The sequence below is a fragment of the Natrix helvetica genome, assembly GCF_964273705.1.
Source record: "Natrix helvetica genome assembly, chromosome: 4".
NCBI lineage: Eukaryota > Metazoa > Chordata > Lepidosauria > Squamata > Natricidae > Natrix > Natrix helvetica.
The window spans coordinates 45770383-45790262 of record NC_138550.1 but is presented as its reverse complement, the minus strand read 5'-3'; the positions used below and the strand labels follow the sequence as shown (position 1 = coordinate 45790262).

The 19880-nt window shown below is 38.3% G+C and overlaps 1 protein-coding gene across 1 annotated transcript in view; it reads right to left on the bottom strand.

The window, feature by feature from the left end:
* ROBO1 (roundabout guidance receptor 1) overlaps positions 1 to 19880 on the bottom strand; it is a 464376-nt gene that overhangs the window by 72413 nt on the left and 372083 nt on the right. The window contains exon 5 of the mRNA XM_081951684.1: positions 10701 to 10858. Within this exon, the coding sequence (XP_081807810.1) occupies positions 10701 to 10858 (158 nt within the window). The remainder of the gene's footprint in view (positions 1 to 10700; positions 10859 to 19880) is intronic.

The following is a 19880-nucleotide window of genomic DNA, read 5'->3' as shown; positions in this document are numbered from 1 at the left end:
AGAGTGAACATTTGTAAGATTGGCACAGATAAACCAGGATTAGTCCAAATTAATTCTAACACTTAGTGAAATCTTACACAACTGATTCTTTAAATGGACTGACCTGAACTAGATGGAAATATATTATTCTACTTTGGCACATTAAATGTTGACCAATTTTGTTTATGAAATAAATAAAACAATCATTTGATTTTACTACTTTGCTAAAAGGAGTTTGATTCAGACTCGTTTTATCTATTAGTAAGATTCTCTTGAAACTCTTAAAACACCAAGCGTAGAGATAAATACAATTTTACTAAAAAAAATTGAAAGGGGGCAGATACTCTAATTGCTTTGAGCAATTTCACTGGCTTCTATAAATATCCATTTTGCTGGTCCTGCTTATCTTCAATCTAAACCAACACAACTACTCCCCCCCCCACCCTTCAGTCATGTGAAAAAGTAAGCACGCGCTCTTTGAGTTCCATGGTCTTATCAAGACATAGTAAGAATCATGTGGTCCTTAGCAGTTCAAAGAGCTCTGCCTATCGGGATTCAAAAAAAAGAGCTTTCTCTACTACAGTGCCCATCTTTTGAAACATTCTACCCTGTAGGGTAATATCTGTCACCATTCTCCTATCCTTCTGTAGGAACTTGAAAACCTGGCTCTACTGGTTGGCCTGGGGACCCAATGGGAGCGGTCCAAACTGGAGATGGCTGCTAGATTGATGGAAGGTCCACCTTGTCCCTCGCTCTCCACCTGTCCACCTGTCCACTTTTTGTTACAAGCGTAGTATATTATCACTTTCTTTTTCATTGTTTATTTTATTCCTCTATTATTTTACTTCTGTTTGTTAACCCTTCTCTTCATTTCCTTCTTTTAACTGTTGTATGCCACCTAGAGTAGTCCCATTGCAAAGAATGCAGCAAATAAATTTAACAAATAAATAAATAATATCTTAATGTGCATTTTAAAATAGATTAATATAATTATCTTATTTCCCACTTGCCAAAATTTAATTATGGCTACTATCAGAAAAAGTTAAAATTAATCAATAAGAATCAATGTGCACTGATGATGTTACCCAGTTTGGTAATGAAATGTCTTCAAGAAGACAACCAAGCTCAGAGATCAACCAAGGACCTGGATGAAAGAGGATATTAACAGGTATATAAAATAGTCAAGTTTCTAGAGAAGAATTATTCTGTGAAAATGAATAAGGTCCTCACCTTATTCATTTTCACAGAATAATTCTTCTCTAGAAACTTGACTATTTTATATACCTGTTAATATCCTCTTTCATCCAGGTCCTTGGTTGATCTCTGAGCTTGGTTGTCTTCTTGAAGACATTTCATTACCAAACTGGAGAGTTGGAGGGAGAAGGAGAGGGAGAGAGGGAAAGAGAGAGAGAGAGGGAGGGAGACAATATACATATTTTTTACACTGACTCCATATACATTTGTTTAGGAACTTGATAAATTATTATTTACATTTTAATGGAAGAAGTACTGTATTTTTCAGAGTATAAAACACTCTGAAGTATAAGGCACACCTAGATTTTGGGGAGGAAAACAAGGGAAAAATATCTGCCTCTGCCTCCCAGCAATTTGCCTCCTTGCAACAAACAGGACAGACAATATACACTGTTTGTAATGTTATATTTCAGACTATACTTGTACAGATGCTGTTAAAATTGATGTACTTTCTGGAAGTATAGTTATTCTCTGCTATTTAAAAGAATAGCACTTTTTAAAAAAATAGCCAGGGGCCTCTTCAGATCAAGCATTTATTTTAAAAAGCTTCTTCATTTTGTTAAGTCTAGAATAATAATAAAGCAGTCTTTAAAAAATAAGTCTAATAATTTGAATATTGTATAGGCATTCATAGTTGTTGACTTACCTCCTTGCAGCAAGCAGCCTGATTAGAGTAAGAAAAAAAATCTGCCTCCCAGCAATTTGCCTCGTGGAGCAAATAGCAAGTTTCACTTTCAATTTATCCCGATAATCAGCTGTTACAGGCTGCAGGGATTGCTATAGCTTATTGAAGCCTCAGCAAGCCCCTGTTTGCTGCAAAGAGGTAAATTGCTGGGAGGCAGAGGCCAAAGGGTTGAGGCTGGTGGGTGGGTGGGGCTACATTCAGTGTATAAAATTCAGTAGGAATCACAATCATGGGAAAGACTGATGACCTGATAGTTGTGCAGAAAACCATCATTGTCACCCTCCATAAGGTGGGAAAGACTCAAAAGGTAAGTGCAAAAGAAGTTGGATGTTCCCAAAGTACTGTATCAAAGCCCATTAATAGAAAGTTATGTGGAAGGGAAAAAAAGGTGCACAAGCAGCAGGGATGACCGCAGCCTGGAGAGGATTGTCAAGAAAAGGCCATTCAATAATGTTGGGGACTTTCACAAGGAGTGGACTGGGGCTGAAATCACTGCATCAAGAGCCACCACACAGATGGATCCTGGACATGGGCTTCAAATGTCGTATTTCTCTTGTCAAGCCACTCCTGAAAAACAAACAACATCAGAAGTGTCTTATCTGGACTAAAGAAAAATAGACCTGGTCTGTTGCTCAGTGGTTCAAAGTCCTGTTTTCTGATGAGAGCAACTTTTGCATCTCATTTGGAAACCAAGGACCCAGAGTATGGAGGGACAATGGAGAGGCACACACTGCAAGATGCTTGAAGTCCAGTGTGAAGTTTCCACAGTCTGTGTTGATTTGGGGAGCCATGTCATCTGCTGGTGTTGGTTCACTGTGCTTCATTAAGTCCAGGGTCAACACAGCCATCTACCAGGAGATTTCGGAGCACTTCATGCTTCCTTCCGCAGACGAGCTTTATGGGGATGCTGACTTCATTTTCCAGCAGGACATGGCACCTGTCCACACTGCCAAAATCACCAAAACCTGGTTCAATGACCGTGGGATTATTGTGCTTGATTGGCCAGCAAACTCGCCTGACCTGAATCTATGGGGCATTGCCAAGAGAAAGATGAGAGACATGAGACCGAACAATGCAGAAGAGCTGAAGGCCTCTATTGAAGCATCCTGATCTTCCATAACACCTCAGCAGTGCCACAGGCTGATAGCTTCCATGCCACGCCGCATTGAGGCAGTAATTGCTGCAAAAGGGGCCCAAACCAAGTACTGAGTACATATGCATGCATTTACTTTTCAGAGGTCCGATATTGTTCTACATACAATCCTTGTTTTATTGATTGCATGTAATATTCTAATTTTCTGAGATGGTGGATTTGGGGTTTTCATGAGCTGTAAGCCATAATAATCACAACTATGACAAATCACAGCTTGAACTATCTTGCTTTGCATGTAATGAGTCTTATCTCATATATCAGTTTCACCTTTTAAGTTGCATTACTGAAATAAATGAACTTTTGCACGATATTCTAATTTTTCGAGTTTCACCTGTACACGTAATTCCTTATTGTTACACATTATTGTTATGGTGAACAGGCATTTTTAAGGCAATTAAGAATGATAAAACAGTTTCTTGAGGAGATAGAACTACAACGTCCTTTCATTTATTTCATTTATTCAAGTATGCATTGATTATTGCATGAAAAATATAAAAGGTGATAATTAAAAATCTAAAAATCACTAAATATTTAAAATATATAAATCCCATGGACAAAGTAAAAGATCAGCTAAGTCAGCTAAGAATACCTCCAATTCTCTGAGACTTCCAGGTCTTGTGACACAACCCAGTCCTTAGGATTTCTATAATAATAATAGGGACAGAGCCAATCTGACCTTGGAGAGAGAAGGTACATAGGGCCACTGTAGAGAAGGCCCACCTCCTAGGACCAACAAGGTAGTTCCTGGCAGATGTTACTCACAGAGTAAATTACTTCCCAGCTAATAAGACAATCCTTCAATTAAGTCATATGGATTTACCCAGTTTCAGAGTTATTCTGAGTAAATATAAGTGATTTTTATTCAATAGGTGCTCACTCATTCCCATGATATCCTCTTCCTAGCAAAAAATGTGTTATTTTAAACATAATTGGTTATATTTTTAAACTCTCACTACAAACCCTAATGTGGGCCCTTACACTGAAATATGGCGCTTTAGTTCATTTTTTAAAAAATAAATGAACAAGTGTAATGTTTTTTATTCATTTGTTTAATTATTCATTTTATGCAATTTCAGGGCTTGTGTGGAGAACAAATCACACTTTATATGTATGTAGAAATATTGAGGGATAAATATAATAAGGTTTCACAGATGCTTAAATAAAACTGTACCTGTTTTATTAACATATGTTGTTCGTTTGCTGTTCTCCTCCAGTTCAGATTGCTGCTATAAAATTTGGAGAGCAAACAAATTAAATGAAATCTGATAATGATTGTTGTCAGGTGAATTTAAATCTGATTACAAACTGTACTGTAGCATATTATTAAATAGTCCATTATTAAACTATAGTTTTGGTTTTAAAGACTTTACCCCAGAATTCTATTTTTGTTCGATATTAGTGATCATGTTTATTTGTTATACCTTCAAATATACTAAGCAGTATCAAGGGAGTATTTGAGGAAGACTGATGTGAGTACAGGATAATATTTTGAGTTGGATTATTTAGTTCTAAGTGTTCCGTGCGGGTCTGGATGGGTGACAACAGGCTCAGGCTCAACCCCTCCAAGACAGAGTGGCTGTGGCTCCCGGCTCCCCGGTACAACCAGCACATTCCATCGCTGGCCATCGGGGATGAACAATTAGCCCCGGTGGAACGGGCAAGCAATTTGGGCGTCCTCCTTGATGCCCGGCTGGCTATGGAAGATCATGTGGCAGCCGTGGCGAGGGGGATGTTCCACCAGGTTCGCCTGGTGCGCCAATTGCGACCCCTTTTGGACCGGGAGGCCCTGCGCACAGTCACTCATGCGCTGGTGATGTCTCGCCTGGACTACTGTAATGCTCTCTACATGGGGCTCCCCTTGAGGTGCACCCCGAGACTGCAGTTGGTCCAGAATACAGCCGCGCGGGTAATTATGGGGAGATCGAGGTTCTCCCATATAACACCTCTCCTGCGCGAGCTGCACTGGCTTCCTGTGGCCTACCGGGTGCGCTTCAAGGTGTTAGTCACCATCTTCAAAGCGCTCCATGGCATAGGGCCTAGTTACCTGCGGGATCGTGTCCTGCCCCATACATCCCTGCGGCCCATTCGCTCACACAGAGAGGGTCTCCTCCAGGTGCTGTCCTCTAGAGATTGTCAGAGGGCAGTGCCCAGGACTAGGTCCTTCTCTGTGGCGGGCCCTACCCTTTGGAACGACCTCCCCCCAGACATTAGGACAACAACCGATCTCCACTCCTTCCGCAGTAAACTGAAGACCCACCTGTTTCGGTTAGCCGGCCTGGCATAACTCGACAACTTTTCCACCCCTTGGTCATTTTTAATTGTTAATTTTAGTTTTTAAACTTTTAATGTTATTGGGGTTTTAACCTTTTTGAGTATTGTAATTTATTTATTTATTTTTTACCTCCTCTGTATGACACTGTGCTGACTGTTGCTTGTGTACGTCGCCCCGAGTCCCTGTGGGGAAAGGGGGCGACTAATAAGTTTAAATAAATAAATAAATAAGTAAGTAAGGCAAGGATTGAAAGCAAGAAAAACACAAACTAATAGATATAGTATAATATACTATAACTGATCTATAATACATTACATACATACACATAATTAAAAAACCTTTCTCTTTAGGACCCATATAGAAACAGAAAACAAAATGCATGAACTATTTTAATTCTGAAAGTATCAATTTCCTTAATTGCTATGTTCATGGCTCCATGTGATAGTGATTTGTAATATTTAACTTAACCTGTATTAAGTGTTTCACAAAATGATTCGGAAGCATCTTAAAATGCTTAACTTTTCTTTTTTTGATTTAAAAACACTATTAAACTTATACACAATTTTGTGTGTGAATTATGAACAATCTTGATTTTAATTTGGGAGCACACAAAGTCTTGATTTAATGGCTCTTGATTTATTTAACAGATAAAATTTGCTGAACAAAAGATGTGCCGTTGTTTGTTAAGGAGATGTTAAGGGAAAACAGGGAAGAGATTATCAAGGCCAATAAGCTAAAGGACTTATTTATTTACCATAGCCCCACCGCCACTGCCAACGCAGCCCCGCCATCACTGCTGCCACTGCTGTCGCAGCCCCGCTGCCACTGCCATGCTCCGAGCCTAACCAGCTTGCAAACTCCGGACATCCACTGCCAAGTCTTCCGGCAGCGGCCGCTCTGGTACTATGCTCAACTATAAAGTGTAGTCCCAGAGCTGCTGCTGCCGGAAGACTCAGCAGCAGATCTCCGAGTTCAGAAGCCGGTTAGGCTTGGAGCATGGCGGCGGTGGCACCCTGGCTCAACCCTGCAGGGAGAGTTGGGCATGGTGAGGATGGGAGGCACGTGAGCTGGAGACAGAACAAGTGCTTGTGCAACCTCTTTCCAGCCAGGCAGAGCGCCACACGGCTTAGTGCCTTTGGGATATTACTGGGTCGATGAGTGGTGCTCTGCCCGGCTGGAAAGGGGCATTGCCGGGTGGCTACTTGTGAGAGCAGCTGCCCGGCAACCCGCCGCTCCAGCTGGGCACAGCACCACCCACCAACCTAGCGATATCCCAAAGGTGTCAAGCAATGTGGGTGCCTTTACTCCCTCCCCCCGGCTCCTGCGGCTTTGTGCCTTTGGGATATCGCTAGGTTGGTGAGTGGCACTCTTCCTGGCTGGAGGGGGGGTTGTCCAGGGAGCTTATTATTGGGGGAAGGCGTATATTTTTGCCCACAGAAAATATATGGCATGGTCTTATTATCAGGACATGTCGTAATTTTGGGGAAACATGGTATAATTGTTAGGAATTGCTTTTTTTCATACAATAATATTAAGCAGATGCATAAAGTTTAATGTAATTTTTAAGGGTGATTTTTTTAGAATGTATTTTCATTGTCTGTATATCTGCACAGAAAATCTTTTCCACTTAATTCAGTTCCAAATTCATTCCAAATACAAAACATACATTGGAAAGATGAAATGGACATGATCTGTTGTGTCATATTGCACTTTACACAATTACTGAATTACTTATTGGTGGTGGGACAATACACTTCTATATAAAAAGGTATGATACAATGTATCCTTGTAAAATCTTATGACATATATAAAATATAAACCAAAAAATAATATATTTCAAATCATTTATGAGTTTAAGAGTTGATTCATAAAACAGTGATTCACATTTATACTAGGCAGCAAATCTTTGCCTAAAATGGAATCTGTCATCTCCTAGCTTATGAATCATCATCAGCTGGAAAGGAGACAAGTTGAGGCAATTACAAGATTTGATGTTTTAGAGTCAACTTGTAATATTGCTGCTCATAATTGTATTCCTGCACTCATGGGAATTTAATCCAGAGAAATGTTGCAGCTGCTTAACTTACAGAATTCTATCACTTTTAAGTCAAATTTAGAGGACAGAAAAATTGAGATCATTTCCCAATTGTACTGCGTGAGGAGGATATTCAAAGGTTGTTGCTCCTGATTAGTCTGGGTCTTATTATCATAGCCAAAGAATAAGTTTGTTTCAATGTTAACTGGAAACCTTCTTCATTTAATGGGAATGCAGTACAGGGTATTATATATTCCATTACAGTTCTATTTTATAGGCCCTATGTCCTGTTTTCAAGCTCTCTTGCCTCATTGGAAATCTTAATTCCTTGTCTGTTTGCTCTCTGATCTTTGCTAGTAAGAAAATCTTGCTTATCTTCATTGGACCAGGGTTGTGCTTTCTAATCACAGTATCAGTGTCTCTACCAATTTGTGATCTTGTTGACAATTTGACTAAAGTGTTGATAGCCACAACATTAAAATAATTTCTTTCTGTTTTGTAAAACATTATTCACAGTCATAGATCAATGCTTGGGGCTTGCAAGAAAGCCAGAGGAATTTGATTAGCTAGGTGAAAAAGTGTAGTTCACGTGGAATTATCCAATTTAGCTAAGCACACAGAAGTGAACCAAAATGAATATGTTGAACAAGAAAAAGGACCATAGAAACCAGCTGAAATATATTTGCTTGTAGAAACTTTTCCCTGCTTAAACAAACAAACAAAATCAGAAAAGTATTCTGTGCAAATTGAAGCTAACTGACAATCATGAGGGTCAGCTGTCCACATGATGATCTATTTGTAGACATCTTCAAAAGCTGAGAAACAGAGGTACTACCAAACATTACTCATTGAAAATGATGGGAAGGGCTTTCCTATGCTTAGGAAGATACTGAAGAAGGAATCCTGCTGTAAGACCTTATTTATATCTAACTCATCCAACTGTATCTCAAAGGTTACAAAAGGCTTAGTTTAATGTACTTAACTTTCTCTGGTGGACTTCAACTACTGTAATTATTATTGTAATATAATAATTAAGATAATTATGTATCTGAAAATAATGAATCATTTAAAATTTAATCTAAACACAATTAATTTTAAAGAATATCTGTACTATACATAAAAAATCATTTAATATCTTTCTTCAACCATTCTGAAATACCATATTAACTCTCTCTTACATACTTCAGTGCAAAAAAAATTGAAATACTTATGCCTTTCTGTCTTTCATTAACTTCTTAAAATTGCTTCCACTTGCAAATGAAACTATGTCAGCTTGCTTACCAAATCCGCAAACCATATAAATTGTGACAGAAAGCATCTACTTTTTTGGCTTCTCTTGAAAAGGAGATTTGGATAGTGTCCAACATATTGTATGTCAGTTTGCTGCTTTTTATATGCTTACTATCTGTATGTGGCACAGTTCCAAAAAAAGGTTATTTAACTATTCAGTAGAAGAAACCAGATACTTGAAATATACATTATTTTAAAAGTGCTTTGCTTCAATTAAACTTTTAATATGACCAGAAGCCATATAGGCATTTATGAAGTGCAAAGTTAGGAGAAATGTGAAATAAGCAAAACATAAAATTACAAGACTGGGAAAAAATAACACCAAGAAGGCTAGGATTATACACATCTCTACATATTCACGAAGATTTTTCTTTTTAAAAAATTCAGGGCTATAATCTGATAAAATCTATTACTTTATATTATTGAAAGACAAACAAGAAAGTCCAGTTGCCTCTTGAAAAAGCACTGTTTGGGATGACATTCCCAAATGGAAAGAAAATGAAACAAAACAGCAAATATTGGTTTCTAATTACTATAAACGTCTGTGGTACTTTAAAAAATTGTCTTTTTTAAAAAAAGAAAAGAACATAGCACATAAAAAAGCAGGAAGTAAACAGTAAATACATTATTTCTGTCAATACACTTGTTTATCATTGAAAAAGAAAGTTTAGGAATATTGTTCCATCAATTCTTTAATCATTTGAGGTTTAAAGGTTTCACAGGCCAAAGAAAATCAGTAATATTAAATCATTTTACCTTATGACTCTTAGCATCTATTTGCAAAATAAAAATAAATAAAAATACCATATTTCATAGATTTTTAAGCAACTACTAGTCACACTATTTTCATAATCTCAGTTAATTTCTACTATATAAAATTTGTAAATTATAACTACATGGAAATCACATGGAAATCATCCTTGAACCCCAAAGCTTGATGAATTATAAAAATCATAAAATTATTAAATATTAAAATTATAAAAAGAATGACGTATATGTTGCAAAATGAAATAATATAATAAACATGACATTCATGTTTATTTAAATCTTACTGAATAATGAAATTACACATAGTTCTTACTTATTAGCCACAATAGGAACTAGAAACTTCATCACTAAGGGTATGATTATTAAGTCATGTGACCCTGCCAATTTACATTCTAGCTGTAGTCATTACCAAGGATTATTAAATGCAATGACATATGACTTCCTGTCGATTTCCACATTGATTTTGCTCATCAAAAGCTGGCAGTGAAGTTTGGAAATATTGATCACATGAATAAGGAAGCAGATCCACTCATGAAGGCTCCAAGTCAGTAACTTTATTATCCACTACCTATATTACAAAAATCTCCCCAGACTGCTTACCTTTTCTGGGGAACAACCATATAGGTTTCCATTGGACTTGGGGGTGGATTTGTCAGGGTTATGCCTCTTGCATTTTGTTCAAGAACTCAAAGCTAGTTCCCTGCTTGACCCTTCCACCCCAGTTGGCTGGATGTTTCCCAACAAGTTGATTTTTATCTTTCACTGAATGAAAGATAAAATGAATGAATGAATGAAATAAGGAGTGGAAGTAGTATGATAAACGAACACAATAATACTGATACTATTGGAGAAGGAAGGACATAAATTTTCAGAACGCTTGTTGTAAATGTTCTGTAATCACTGCCTGTTTGTGCCAAAATGGCCGCCCTGCTAGAGATCAAAATGGCAGCGGTGGTTCTAGCGGTGTGGCGCAGGCTGAGGGAGAACCACGCAGCTCTAATTCGGCTTCTAACTGCCCCACGAGGTCTTGGCTGGGCTCTTGGCTCTTAGATATCAGTATAAATGAAAAGATAATAGCAAGCTTACTTATTTTTGAGGAATTGTAGCACTCTGCCAACACAATCAAATGAATTCACATGTAATTCCACCTTTTATTTTTCATATATAGGGTGGCAATTCATGTTGCACAATGGGGCAAATAATACATGCTAAATAAGCAACTATATTTTAGTTATCGTAGTTGTTTTTAAAGGAAAAAGCTTACTGTAATTCTTTCATCTCTATCATCCAAAGGAGATCCATCCTTTTTCCATGAAATTGTAGGTTCAGGATGGCCTCGAGGAGGTTGGCATTCCATCACAGCTGGCTCACCTACTGCTACCATAACATCTGAAGGGTTTTGTCTGAAGTCATCTCGCAGTACTTAAAAGACAAATGGAAAGGGGAGGGGGAACACAAGAGAATAAATAAAAAAATAGTTATTAATCAGCAATGTATAAGCAACTTCAAGTATTCCAATGTAAAAGATGTAGCATTGGCGTTAGATTTAGATTTTGAGTTGCATCAGGACTAGATTGAATTGTGGCATTGCAATAAACACGTAATTTATTTTAATCTCTGCAGTCCTCTGCTTCTCTTACAGTGATATAATAATTAAAAAAACCCTAATGCTACTTTTCTAAATGTTTTCAGTGACCACACAATAGATCTGGGAAATGCTGAGAAATCATTTTCTCAGAAAGTGACTCAAAATATGCAAGAGTGCTCAAGGAGCATTTGGTTGCAAGTAAAGCACATCTTGATTCAAGAATTATGCATTTATAGCAAAAAGCTTTCGTCAGCACTGATATGAATTTAACAGGGACTTTTTTTTTACTATTTTATTTTTTCTTCCATCCAATTGTTTACAATTCTCAGAATACAATCACCTTAATTAACCAAGAGAGAAACTAATGAAGTGTAAATAAAAATAAAATACAATCAGAATTGCTATTTGCTATTTGCACTAAATTTAATGTGGATTTTAACAAGAGTTTCTTTTGTTATGGTCACTGTCATACTAGCTGTTTCACTGTTGTTTGATAAAATACATTAAACATCCCAAAGGTTTGATGAATTTTAAATTTAAATGTATTCAAATTTCTATTTAAAATTTCACCCCACTATTTCTACTAAAAGGCAGATATTTGGGGTAACCAGAATCCATAACTAAATATAGTCATTTCTCTGAAAATTAGCACACAATTTCATTATAAAGTAATGAAATCAGATTCATGATTTCCCCTGCTCCCTTTCATTTATTCCTTTATTTATGAATATTCTGTTGAGACAGCATAACATACCCAAAAATCTAAGGCAGGGGTGTCAAACTCGATTTCATTGAGGGCAGCATCAATGTGCTTGACCTCAGGAACTTGGAGTGGGCATGGCCAGAGTGGCCAGCTTGGCATCACTTTTGTCAGGAGCGCCTATTGTGGCCTGAGTATTCTGTCAGCGGAAACAGTCTTTCAAGCTCAGTTTTCAGCTGTGATGGCCTCCTGCAACCCTCTGCCAGTGAAAACGGAGCTCGGGAGGCCATGCGCAGCCCTCGCAAGCTCCATTTTCGAGGGCAGAGACACTGTAGGCCAGTCCTTTGCTTTTTCCAGGATGGCCCCATTGGACAGATCCAGCCCCGGCCTTGAGTTTGACAACCCTGCCCTAAAGGATATTTTTTACAATTAGGCAATATCTCCTAAATGGTTTAGGAGAAGATTAAAAAGGTATAACCACATGCTTATTTCCATATGATGTGATGTTTTTTGGTTAAAGCAAATCACATACTAAAATAACAAACAGTATGCAATTCATTCAAAATTACAGTAAGAAAATAACAAAAAAAAATCATGTAATTATTTTTATAGCTCTAAGAAATATATGTAGCATGTAATTGTAAATTTAACTCCCCCCCAGAAAGTCATTTTTCTTTTAGTTTTTCTCTCAATTAATTCTAAAATATAAGCTGAACATACACTCAAGTTTTAAATTCATATTTAGCAAAAATTTTACCGTATTTCTTAGAACTTGAAATATAAAAGTCAGTATTACTTTTTAGCGTACATAACCAGTATTCCCCTTTATAAGATGTTCAGCCACACTGCCAGCTGGGTTGCCCTAGCTGGTGATTGTAAAAATGTGTGAGAGAGCTTATTCTTTTCTTATTTGTTTCTCTTTTTAGAACTATAATCAAGTGCGACTTCTTATGTGAAAAAGTTGTCCCCAACTTTTCTCTAGAGATTTTTTTATTCACACAGCCTGATGAGTTATGACTTTTATTTCAGATGTGGTTTATTGAACAAAGAAAAGTAGTTTGAATTAAACGTAATGCTAAACTATTGTTAGTAAAAACACAATGATTGATCAAATGATACTTTCATCTCATGCCAATTTTTTCAAGAACCAGATTTTATTTCCTCAAAATAGATCAATAAATTCTACTATTACCAAGTAATTTCTTATGTTTTCTTATTGTGATTAATGAAGATGAACAGTCCTTCCCCATTTCCTTCACATGTATCTATTACATGCCTTGTCTTGTACTCTTGTTGTTAGGAGTCAAATGTTAAGATATGGCCTATGTTATTTTTGAACATAGCAGTCTTTTTGTCTGCTAAGGTAACAAAAGGAGAAATGCCAACCAAATTCCTGAATAAATGATAACTTTTATGTAGCGTTTTAAAAGACATGAATGAACGTACTGGACGCTTCACCTTTGAGAAGAAATTTTATAAATAGACTAGACAATCTCTGACCCATGGGTCATCTTCAAGGATAATTCCTTACCTAAACAAAGAAACAGAATGACCAGGGCAGAAAAACATTAGTGGGACCAGGAGCTTGTCAATTTCCCTATTGTGTTTCATTTTGGAAGCTAGAAGTGATCCTCAGAATCTATTAATCCTTCCTTCCTTCCTTCCTTCCTTCCTTCCTTCCTTCCTTCCTTCCTTCCTTCCTTCCTTCCTTCCTTCCTTCCTTCCTTCTCCCCTCCCCAAAGGCAAGTAAGACTGCTGCAGTGTTGGGGAGGGAGTGGAGGGAGCAAGTGGCCAGCACACTCTCTTGAATCAACTTGATAAAGAAAGCACAATATATTTTTGATATTTATAAGTCACAAAGCAACATATCATTTCATGGAGTGGAAATGTTACACTGTATTTATCTGATCTTTTTCCAGTAGGCACATTATACATATTTTTAAGAGTTTTGTATGATACATTATACATTATTTTCCTTTCCTTTATAAGTACATTCTCTGTCATCATTCTTTACAACTTGTGTTACATCTTTTAAATCTTAAAAATTACAGTTGAAAGGAAACAGATATCAATGATTTTTTTTCTGATTAAACATATGCAATAATGTGTTAATTAAATACAAAATAAACAAACATTCATTTTATAACGTAGCAGCTACTGTACCATACCTATTCCTGATTCATTAGGATAACTCAAGTTCTTCTGCTCTACAATATAGGATGAAGATAGCAGCTCTCATTACGGAAAGTAGAGTATTAAATATTTTAAATATCAGTATTCACAAATGTAAATATTTCATTTTTGTGTTTCTTAATTTTCATTTTAGAGAATATTCATAACTCTTTTCTTGCTTCTGAAGAAACTTTTTCAATGATATAAAATTTTGTGATTGAAAAAAATCCAGAATTACAATGCCACAGTAAGTTATTGTAATTAACCCATCCCAATAGCATGCCAAAAATTATCCATATATAGATGGGGAAAAAGTGGAATCTGATGCAGCACATATTAATTCCACCACTTAATAAGTGCCATATGGATCCTTTGATATTCATCTCCTGTTTCCCTCCCATCTTTCAATTTCTGCAACTGCTCAGAGGAGAGACATGAATCAGAAATGAAACCTCCTGACTACCTCAGTCTTTTCATTTTTTTTTGTGCTTCATCAGCAGGAAAATGGGAAAGTGTCTACACACAACCACTAATGGGATTCTGTGATTTTACACTGAATTTTCCATTATTATTTTCCATAGATAGAAACAAGAAACCAAAAAATAAAAACGATATAATCTTGAATGGCAACCTACATTTTATTTAGTACTGCATTTGTTAATATATACGGTATATCAAAAGAAGTGAAAAGGAAGCATTTATTATAACAGTAAATGGCTGGTAGTACTCCCTAAATTTATAAATACAGAAATCCGGTTGCTTCTGTTGCTCTTGAGCAGTGACGTGCGGTGAGGTTTATGACTGGTGAGGCACTGACACAGTGCTGGGTTTCAAATATTTTTAGACTTGTGGACTTCAACTCCCAGAATTCCACAGCCAGGCATGCTCAGTTCCAATTTAAAGTGACAGCATTTGTTTTTCTCCTTTGCTCCTTCTTTCTTTTTCTTTTTCTTCTCCTTCCCCTCCTTCCTCCCTCTCTCCCTTCCTCCCCCTCTCTCAAACACACACACACACACACACACAGAAGTTGGATTGGACTATCTCTCCTACCCCTTCCCTCTCTCACTCACTCTCAAACAAACCCCCACACACACAAAAGTTGGATTGGATATCTTTTCCAGTGGCTTGAAAGCAGCTCCTCTGCCATCCCCGCCATTCCCCTGCTGCCTTTCCCAAACACCTCCACCATTGCATTGCAAATGCAGCCTGCTGTCTGGGTGGGAAATGCCTGGAACACAATAAAGCCCACCCACCACCTCCTGCTGGCAGGCTGGGGTGAGAGGAGAGGCAGAGAAGCCGGAAGGGAGCCGATCTGAGCCTTCCAAAAGAAAGGGGGGGGGGAAAGTGTGTGTACTACAGCATGGCTCTTTGCCTGGCTTCCTGCCTCCTCCTGTGGTCTCCTCAGTGCTCGCTTGTGCTCTCCCTCCCCAAGTGTAGTTTGATTGCAGGCGGAGCCACGTTGCCTTTTCAAACTTGTAATCAGTGAAGCTGGGCTAGATTTTTATATAGTTTTATCCAGCTGTGTGTGTGTGAGAGAGAAATGAATGGGGGCCTGGGGAGGAAGTCACTACACTTGGGGAGGGAGAGCACCAGTGAGGAGACCACAGGAGGCAGGAAGCCAGGCAAAGAGCCATGCTGTAGCACACACACTGGCCCCACAACGTGGCTCTGCCTGCAATCAAACTACTCTTGGGGAGGGAGAGCACAAGCGAGCCAGGGTCCTTCTCTCCAGCCTTTGCCCAAAGCCCTGCACAGCAGCAGGAGGATGAAGTTTGAATTCCTTCCCCTCCCTCCAACCCACACATACCTTTTCCAGCTTTTTTTAACAGTTAAGCAGAGTCATCCACGGAGAGGCAGTAACTAGCTCAGCTTTTTCCTTTTACTTTTTTTTTTCATGATGAGAGCGGTGAGGCTGTGCCTCACTTGCCTCACCTGACTGCACGTCACTGCTCTTGAGTATATCAACATTGCTAATTTCAAATGATGTTGGGAATTGTATACCAGGAACACCTGAACAGCCATATGTAACCTTTACAATATCCTGTTTAATTGGACTCTTTATCCATTACGTTTGCATATTTCAGAATAAAATATGCCAATTCTTAACTCTTAACTATTTGGTCATTTCTATTAGAGGAGTTAGTCAGGATAGTTATATATTATGTACTAAGATATGAAGTGATATGATTACCGTATTTTTCGGAGTATAAGACACACCTTTTTTCCTCAAAAAAGAAGCTAAAAATCTGGGTGCATCTTATACATCGAATACAGCATTTTTGCCTCCCGAAGCTCCGCCCCCTTCACCAAAATGGCCGTGCATAGTCTTATGAAGGCTTTCAGAGAGCTCCTGGGGGCTGAGGAGGGCAGAAATGAGCCAGAAATGTGCTGTTTTTTGCCCCCCCCCCGCCCCCAGCAGCACTCTATAAACCTCCATAAGGCTATGCATGTAAATTTTTTGACAAAAAACAGGCCCGTTTTCACAAAAAACAGGCCTTTTCTGCTCTTTTTTGCCCCCCACCCCACCCCCAGGAGCAACCTGCAAGCCCCCCATCAAGCTATTCATGCCTTTTATTTGAAAAAAATGGGCCAGTTTTCGTGAAAAACGGGCCGTCAGAGGTTTGCAGAGTGCAAACACTTTTTTTTCTTTTGGAAAGCTCTTTAACTGATGAGAATTACATTGATCAAGTGCTGTGCCAGCAGAAACAAAGTCGTAAGGTTTGTCAGCGATTTCCTTCTCCAGCACATGGAGAAATACATCTGGAAACCTCTACCTACCTTCCTACTCTCTCTCTCCCTACCTACCTACTGCATTTCTCTCTGTCTCTATTCCTCTATCTATCTACCTACCTACCTACCTACCTACCTACTCTCTCTCTCCCTACCTATCTACTATATTTCTCTCTCTCTATCCCTCTACCTACCTACCTACCTACCTACCTACCTACCTACCTACACGCACTCTCTCTCTCCCCCTACCTACCTACTGTATTTCTCTCTCTCTCTCTCTCTCTCTCTCATTTATCTATCTATCTATCTATCTATCTATCTATCTATCTATCTATCTATCTATCTATCTATCTATCTATATCCCTCTCCCTCCCTTCCCTCTCCCTACCTACCTATCTACTGTATTTCTCTCTCTCTCTCTCTATCCCTCTACCTACCTACCCTCTCTCTCTACCTACCTACTGTATTTCTCTCTCTCTCTCCCTCCACCTATCTACCTACCCCCCCTCTCTCTCCCTACCTATCTACTGTATTTCTCTATCTCTATTTCTCTCTCTCTATCCCTCTTCCTACCTACCTACATTCCCTCTCCCTACCCACCTACTGTATTTCTCTCTCTCTCTCTCTCTCTCTCTCTCTCTCTCTCTCTCTCTCTCTGTATCTCTTTACCTACCTACCTACCTACCTACCTACCTACCTACCTACCTACCTACCTACTGTATTTCTCTTTCTTTCTCTCCCTCTGTATCCCTCTATCTACCTACCTACTTTTTTTAAAAAAATTGCCTCTTCAAAACCTTGGTGCGTTTTATACTCCAGTGCGTCTTATACTCCGAAAAATGCGGTAGTTGGAGAGTGCAAGTGTCTTCTGGATTTTGTGCTTGAGATGGAAAAAAAATGTTGACTTCGGATTTTGCTGATTAGATAAATGTGTTGTTCTAGAAATGGCTACTACAAATTAAATATGTAAAAGTACATATTCAAGAGCAACAGAAGCAACTGGATTTCTGTATACAGATTCATGAAAGCATGGGATACTTTAAACTATCTGGAGAATTAATTAAAAAATGAATGAAGCATTTTAATGAGAAGTGCTGCTGCCATAAACAATGGGAATGCAGATTATCCCCTAACAACATAAATAATTTAAGACTCCTATAATGGTAATGAATCTAAAAAAGAAACATCAAGTGGATGCCTTTGATACTAAATATATAAGCAGGAAAAAAGTAAAATATTTGCAATTGTTATGATCTCATATTGCTTACTTTTAATTAGAGTAAAATTTTATTAATATTGACAGTATTTATGGGCTAAAACTACAAAATGTTTAGCTTTCTTTAAGGGCCACATCTGAAAGTTAGATGGTTGGAACGAAGTTACCCACATGCACCTGCGCAGCGCACGCATGCAGTCTAGCATCAAATGATGCTTCCACAAGCTTCCACGATGCTCCAGCTGCTCTGCAGAGCGTCACGCAGGCGCCATACGCACTATCTGCGTGTGCGGAAGCGCCAACAGCATAAAGCACCAGTAAGGAGCGCAGGCGGGCCTCCGGAGCATCGTATCTGAATGGTATCAGGTGCTCCGAGCAGGATCCGGTACACCCGTACTGGGGCATACTGCCTGTAACCCACCACTGGTTGTGGGGGTGGTCAGAAACAAACTAAAGAAATTATGTGGGAGTCATACCACGGAAGTTTTTTTTATTTCTAGGTGTTTTCAAACAGTTTTTCACATAAATGGGGCATTTAGCGAAGACGTTTATGTTGAGAATTCCATCATAGTAAGATTAAGGAAGGAAAAGGAGAATTAGAGAAAGAGAACACATTTTCTCAGGAAGGGATGCTACCCTGTGGCACTCTGAACACAGTGAAGACCATACATTTTTGTGGATCTTTCATGTTTGAGTTTTAGTAGCAGCATTCTGGCAGTAGGTTGTAGGTTGTGTTGGTAAGCTATTTTATTCAGACTTTATTCAGACTTATAGTAATAGCAAAGGAAACTTGAAAAGGCTGATCATGAGGAGACTGGGAGAGAAATTAAGCTAACGCCTGTAGTCTACTAAATGTGTAAAACAGGAAGATATTCTGCTTATACTATTGACTAGAGAAGCTTCTTTAGCTCCTTAAGCTTTCAGTTTAAGAAGTTAATATACATTAAAACATGTAATACAGAGCTACCAGAAACTTTATATAAACATACCCAGAGAGGGATAGTATGGCTTTTAGCCCACATTCTCCTGAGTAGATTATTACCTTGGAAAATAATATCTCATGGAAGAGCAGTGTGTCTTTCAGCCAAAATTAAGTTCAATAGCCATGATATTTGCTATAAGGAAAGTCCGGAAGAAGTGCATTGAGCAGACAAGTCTCCTTACTCAGTCTTTATTGATCCGACAAAGGCATTTGACACTTTAAACAGGAAGGCACTCAGGATCATCTGGAGACATTATGGATGTCTGAGGAAATTTATGAAGTTGATTTGGCTGTTCCATGATCAAATGACAGGGCAAGTTCTTTACAGTGATACGTCTGTTGTATTTGCCATTTTCAACAGAGTGAAGAAGGGCTGTGTTCATTCTATTATTAACCTGCATGCATACTGACCAAGGTCTGAAAGAAAGAGTGTACATCAGATACCGATTGGACAGCTCTCTTTGACCTTCACTGCTTGAATGCACAAATGCTTCCACAGTCATTGAACCCAGTCAATAAACCCTTTTTTTGCTGATGAATGTGCACTTTTGGTGTATAAAGACAGTGAACTAAAACTGATGTTCACCAAATTCTCAGATGCTGCTATGCTCTTCAGACCATCAGCCTAAACAATACTGAAGTATTTTACCAGCCAATGCCAAATATTAACTCTGTAGAATCAAAATCACTGTTGATATATTTACAATAGTAAACAGCTTCAAATACTTGGGAAGCATCATCTCAAGTAATGGATCTTTGGACAAAGAAATTGATACCTGGATCAGCCAGGCCAGCCAGGCTCTGTGCCAGACTGTTCAATCAAACCAACATCCATATTTCCACAAAGTGGAAAGTCTACAGACCTGTGGTTATCTTTCTTTTTTATACATATATGATTCCTAGACTCTGTATCAATTACAGAGCAAACAACTGGAGAAATTTAACATGCACATCAGAGCCCAGATGTGGTAGGTGAGACACTTAATTTGAATGGAGAATAACTGTATGCCTCACCACTTGCTTTATTGTGAATTGGAGATTTTAAAAGACTTCAAG